Source organism: Etheostoma spectabile, chromosome 21 (assembly GCF_008692095.1).
Source record: "Etheostoma spectabile isolate EspeVRDwgs_2016 chromosome 21, UIUC_Espe_1.0, whole genome shotgun sequence".
Classification (NCBI taxonomy): domain Eukaryota; kingdom Metazoa; phylum Chordata; class Actinopteri; order Perciformes; family Percidae; genus Etheostoma; species Etheostoma spectabile.
Window position 1 is genome coordinate 18,296,160 of NC_045753.1, and position 6,415 is coordinate 18,302,574.

Below are 6,415 nucleotides of genomic sequence, written 5' to 3' on the forward strand. Positions count from 1 at the left end.
ATAGATAGATAGATAGATAGATAGATAGATAGATAGATAGATACATACATTCCTTCATTCATTCATTCATTCATCCCGAAGGAAATCTTAGGCATCCAGTAGCAAGACAACCATAAAACAACACATAAACACACACATATCATACATACATAAGGATAAAAATAAAAATCACTCACAGAAATACAAATGACTATGATAAGGTAAGGTATTATGGTAGATTGTGTGCAATGGTGATGGTGCAAAAGTGAACAGTGCAGGGATTGAAAAGTGCAGTAGATCATAATTAAATATTAACTATGACTATTAACTATTAAAATAAAATAATAACCTATAAACTGACTGATTGAATAAGAATAAGAACAATATATAACAGGATATAAGTTATAAGATGAAAGATGTAGATGTTATGACCACAGTCCAGATTGTGTTGGAGGGCTAGTATAGCCTATAAGACAGTTGGACAGTAGACAAAGTGACATAATGACAGGGGCTGAGAGAGACAGGCTCATGCTGAAAAGTCAATTTCTCCTCTCCCCCCTTGTGTGGTATTGAAGAGCGGGATGGCCCTGGGAACAAAGGACCTCCTTAACCTGTCTGTTGAGAAGTCTGCCACTGAACATGCTTCTCTGTTGAAAGAACGTGCTGTGTAGTGGGTGGTGGTCATCCTTCTCATTGTCCGTTTCTCTGCAAATGTTTGCATGCTACTAGGATGGTGAGCATGGTAAACATTATATCTGCTTTATATTAGCATGTTAGCATTGTCTTTGTGAACATGTTAGCATGTAGCTCTAACAACCCCTACCCTAGTTTTGTGGACGTTATCTGTTTCTTTATTCGCCAGATTGTATCAGACTGTTGATTTTGTCCCTTTGTCCCTGATTTTGACAAAATTCTGTTTCCTGTTTTTAGGTAACGAATGGCTGCTAGAAAGTCCTGTGATCACTGGTGACATTGTGGATCTGTCAAAGCCCCTCTCCATATCTGCCAAACTTCCCGCTGTTATGAAGGACTTAAACAGCAATCCAAGCCTCACTTTGGGTGTATGGGTGTATTACTGTATGGAAATAGGTAAAGCTTGTGTGATGAAAGCAGTCTCCTTCACCCAGCCTCTTCAAATAAGTGCCAATCATGGAGAGGAAGAAATCACTGTGGCGTTTGCTCATTCCTTCTAAAACCTCTTACCTGTCCTAGTCACAGAATCAACACTTTCTGTCAGTTTTTCTTTGCAGCTCAGCTAACCCCCCAGCTCCTTTTTTGTTCATGCTTCTTGAAGAAGAAAACACAGATTGTCTCTGACAGTCATGTTTACAAAAAGCAATTCATACAAACCTGATTTTCAGGGGAATTTCATTTCAAACTACTCAGAAGCCCCTTTCCTAAAAACATAATGCATCAGTGCTTAATACTCTTGAGTGTGAGTGACAGTTATTGATAGGAATGCAAATAATTATATCTAGGCATGTTATAAAGGCCGCAGCAAACAAAACTACAGCCTAAAAATCCATATCTAAATGATAATATATTTACAGTATGCAACACATTCCTACAAGAACAGGCTGACTAACTCTAAGAAAGCTGACCACATTAGTCATGTTTTCACTCAAAGTTACCTTCTATATAAAACACTTTCATTGGACTATAAATTCAAGAAAATGTTATTCTGTGGATTTACTAAGAAAATTATTATTATTCTCTAATTGACAGGTGGTGATGATCGTGTCAACGGTTGATAGACAGATTTTCTATCATTTAATGATGTGTTGGAGGATTAAAAATACTTTCAAATATTGAAAACAAATTAGAAGCAGAAACCACAAAATCACTTTTTCACCCACCAGAAGTAATTATTGAACAATTTCTGCTTTTGAAAAATAAGTGTAAGCCTTCTATTTGTGTTTGAAACTGTTCTTCCAGCCCCATAAGAATTTACATATTTTTTCAGAGATTTATTCTGCTTTTGCTCGTATAAAATTTCTTTTAAATTCTCATATCATATCTTATGGTAACTTATGTTTTGAGAGGTTGATGAGAAGTTATCTATGCAGAGACCCCAATATTTATGATCAATAACATGTCAGAAACGCCACAGTATTAAATCACATCTTCACTTTAAATTTCTTTTGCACTAACGGAGCTTTGATAAATATTTGTCTACGTATGTTTCACCACCAAATGCTGAGCAGTCTTAAGTTGTTTACAAAGTTCACGCTCACAACTTAAAGCTTTGTTCTGTGTCTCCGCTCCGTGTATCACTGATTATACTTTTGATTATGATTATTCACAACACAAGGAGCCCTTTTTGAGTTAGACCACAAAATATTGCTTTTATCTGTAATGAATAAAGTGCCTGTTTTTGATAAGGGGAGGCAACCTACTTATAAACCGATGACCGTGTGACTTATGCTTGTGCGCTCTGAGGGATAATGTATTTACATTTTTCTCTACTATCTCTCCATCTCTACTCAACAAAGGGAACATATGAAAAAGATGCTCTAAAAACGCATTACTGTAATACACTGTTCATGTTGTTGTGTAACACACAGGTAATATATTTATGTGTTATTGTCGTTGGTTTTCACAAGTTATGAGCTGTTGTCAGAAATGGGTCTGAGAGTGTTTTGATTATCATCGCTGTCATTTCTCAAAACATAATTGTGCTTGTAAGACGGTTTTCATTAGGTCTGGATCGCTCGGCCCCAGGAAGTGCCTCGCAAAAAGGGGTGTCACACCGTAGATGGTGGGAATGCAGTGACATTTAAACTGCGTCAAAAGCAATAATATTTTTCTGTAATGGGAGAAATGTTTTATTCCCACAAGTTATCTATTTCAAAGGAACTGCTCAGCTTTGTTTTCCCATTTTCTACTGAACAGTAAAGAGCTTGAAAGGGTGGGCATTAAATTTCTTGATATTGTTCACCAACTTTCACTTGATGTCTTCTTTTCTCTTAGTGCAGCACTTTAAGATGTAACAGAGTAAACTAACAAAACCTTTTTTTATCATGTTTAGCCTGTGTGTGTGCAGGTTGGGTTTCCTTCAAAGACCATTGCTGCAATTTGATATACATTTTTTTCAGCCTATCAAAATCGGGTCCCTTAGTATAACTCCACTTAATACAGTAAAACATTTAAAGCAGCTCTGCTGTGTGAGATATAATCAAAAGCTTCACTAATAACTTAGCTCCCTCATGAATTTTTCCTAATGCCAGGTTATGTGAGCTGATCTCAGAGGCCAGACTTCCTGTTTACAACGTACAGTAAATACCTCTCATTGTGTCCTTTCTTCCACCAGAAGCAGCACATTGCCCTAATATATGCAGATTTGTATTAACGTAACGACTGCTTTAACAAGGTTTTGGTCATAAAATCGAACACAATGGCTTTACATAAGCAAGTGAAAAAAGCAGCATTGTGTAGGTTCCTCAGTCTGCTACGAGTAATATGCATGTCATTAAAAGTGATCTTGTGACACCTTTTAACTCCAAGGAAAGTTTTTATCATCCACCTCATGAGGTATCAGAAACATCACGGCCTGTATGAACATCTGGCTTTGTTTTTCGCTTCTTTTAAAATGCTGAATGACTGTAAGGCGCTGCCCTCGGTATCACAGCCAAAACACAATGATAGATAAAGGAAACAGCTGTGATCAGATTTTTTTAAAGCAGTGTTTGTTAACATTTTCCAGAGAAGGCACACACACATTTTCAAGTGTTCAATGTCACTATTGAAAACAACTTATTGTCATTTCTTTTATGTAGTAAATTTATTGAACATGTTAAAAATACAAATACAAACACAATGTAAAACGTACAAGCAATAAAAAAAACAAAAGAGATCATCAGCAACGTATAGCAACTCAAATAATATTGTTCATGTTCAAAAGGGGTAGGAAGAAATGGTCATCAATTAATAATCTTCAAATATAAGACTGATGCTGTCTTTGGCACTCAGCCCCAAGCTCATTCTTTTCTACTGAAGATGTAAATCTTTCATTTGTTTAAAAGGGCTGAATAATTTCTCAAAACACTGTAGTGTTTACCAAATCTGAGTCAAACAGGAGGAAATAGTGCACTTGTTGGTGATTATTTTAAGTGCTAGTGGGCAGCAGGACCAGGATACGAATGACTCAAAGTAAATTACAGTGGCAGCACTGTTTGTCAGGTTCTGGCTTCACAGACGATGGCAGGATCAATTCATTGGTTGTTTTGTCTTTTCATAGGATTCATTGACAAATGAAAAATAGCTTTATTAGAAATATAATAATTTGTATACATGACGTGTGACTATGTGCATATGTTTCATAACCTTTTTACGTACACATAACCACCACATACTGTACGACTTCAGAGAAACAGATATTTCTCAGCGCCTACAAGCAACAATAAATACAAAGCAAAACCAATTGGGTTACATAATGTCAATAGACATATTAAGGTCAAATAACAGGATCAGCCATTGTCAACCAAGTTATTATAGAACATCAAAGACTTAGATTTCTTATCAGTACGGGCATGAATTATGACAGAACGTATGTCAGACTCCTTAAAGTTGTAAAGAGCCCAGTGAATCAATCCAGAGAAGTTGTGGTTAACTGCATCTGGAAGGATTCTGACCAGATCCCAGGAATAAATTTACTAATCTGACATGATAACATGGGAAAAACTACGAGAGGATGAATATGGCAACGGATGAGATTAATACTTAAAAACTCATAACAAAGAGAGAGAAACAAAAGAGGAGCTATTATTGGGTTCCCCCTCCACCACCTCCTCCTCCTCTCTCCCTCCTTTTTTATCTTTGCCCACTCTCTTATCCCTCCGTCCCCTCTCAGCTGCTTCCCTCGCCGTCGTTCTGGCAGCATCATTAACCCTGTGTGCCTCTAGCTGCTGCCTTCCCCGCCGAGGGCCACTCACACACATGGACACAGTCTCGATTAACATGTGCCCCACTAGAAACATCACCAAGGAGTATGCTAACATGTGATGTAACAAATTAATATTATTTTTAAAGGAAGCACATCCCTCAAGTGAGCCATGAGGATTCTGTATTGATCAGATAAGAGCCTCCAATCGCCCACAGCTGCTTTTAACGGACCAAAAAAAAGCCTTTTTAAAAGCTTTTTAAAATGGTGTTTAACTCCTGTGCCTCTTATGACAATCATATGATGCATGAAGCTGACACTGGTTAATTGTTACTGAGCTCTTTGCAATTAATTGCTCGTAAAAAGGAAAATGATTATGTTGGCTGGCTGTTTCTTTGAAAGTAAAAAGCATATGGAGGTTTAGTGAAGTGGAAAATCACAGTTTGTATGTGGTTTTCATTACAGAAAAATGTATTCACTCTTCATTGTGGCTGAGTGGGCTCCATTAAGATCATATCTGTGTTAGAGATAAAATAATATTAGCATATTTCCAGCCTGTGGAACAGGGCAGGAGGACTGTAAACAGCAGGAAGAAAAGGTTTATGATGAATAGATCTGCTGGAAATGTTCACCTGAACACATAGCAGTCTGTCTGCCTCTGCTTCTCACCTCTGCTCAGAAGCTTAAGCTCTATCACTCAACAGGAAGGCATCTCTTCAGATAATGAAATCAACTTTGATGTTCAGTTTGACGCCGCCATTGAAACCAGAGGTCAAGTGGCTAATTCAAGTTTAACCCTCTCTACTTCTATTTATTCCTGCTAAACTTGCACGAACATACAGTATGTGGGAGGTTACTGCTGCTGCTCAGTGTGTCGAGAGCACTTTGCTCAGCTTATATTTGTTAAAGTGGGGGAGCAGTTGCACAAAAATATGAAAGTATGGCGATATAGAGTACAAGACTTCAATACACCAGCAAAGAAGGGTTTGAAGCCAATGTTTCTGAGTTAACAGCTTTTGTAGAAACATTAGTTCTGCTTCGCCTCTGGTGGTATATGTACATGCAGATAGTTTTGGTTAATTTTTTTCTGTCCCTGTTACTCGGGCTAATTCCACAGAACTCACAGGGAACAGTTTTTATTGGAACTACTTTCTACCCAAGAAATCCTGTGAAAGTACCAGTAGACGTAAGCAGGAGCAATAGAAATGCTGAGGTCACGAGACCAAATCATCACAAGGCAACCCTCAAAATGAAAAATGAAGTCTGTATATTGAATTTACTTCACTACAAGGAATAAAACGTTTTAGGGAAATTTGATAATTTCTTCATTATTTTAATGCTAGTTTTTGTTGGCCTAAGTGTTGTCTCCAGTAATACACACCTAGTAGACAAGTGTGTAGGAAAATAGTTTTTTGTTGGCCTAAAAGTAGTCAAATTTAAATAGTGCAATGTCCTGAACTCCCAAAAAAGTAAAAGAAGACATGACTTCAGTGTTGTTGTTTTTTTTATAATATAGGTCAGGGGTCCCCAAACTTTTTCCAGTGAGGGCCACATAAC

General features: G+C 37.3%; 1 protein-coding gene across 1 annotated transcript in view; it reads left to right on the plus strand.

Annotated features, from left to right (window-relative positions):
- Positions 1-2,689, plus strand: part of nhlrc2 (NHL repeat containing 2) — a 19,576-nt gene extending 16,887 nt beyond the window's left edge. The window contains exon 12 of the mRNA XM_032501357.1: positions 910-2,689. Coding sequence (XP_032357248.1) covers positions 910-1,172 — 263 coding nt within the window. The 3' untranslated portion in view covers positions 1,173-2,689. The remainder of the gene's footprint in view (positions 1-909) is intronic.
- The last annotated feature ends 3,726 nt before the right edge of the window (positions 2,690-6,415 follow it).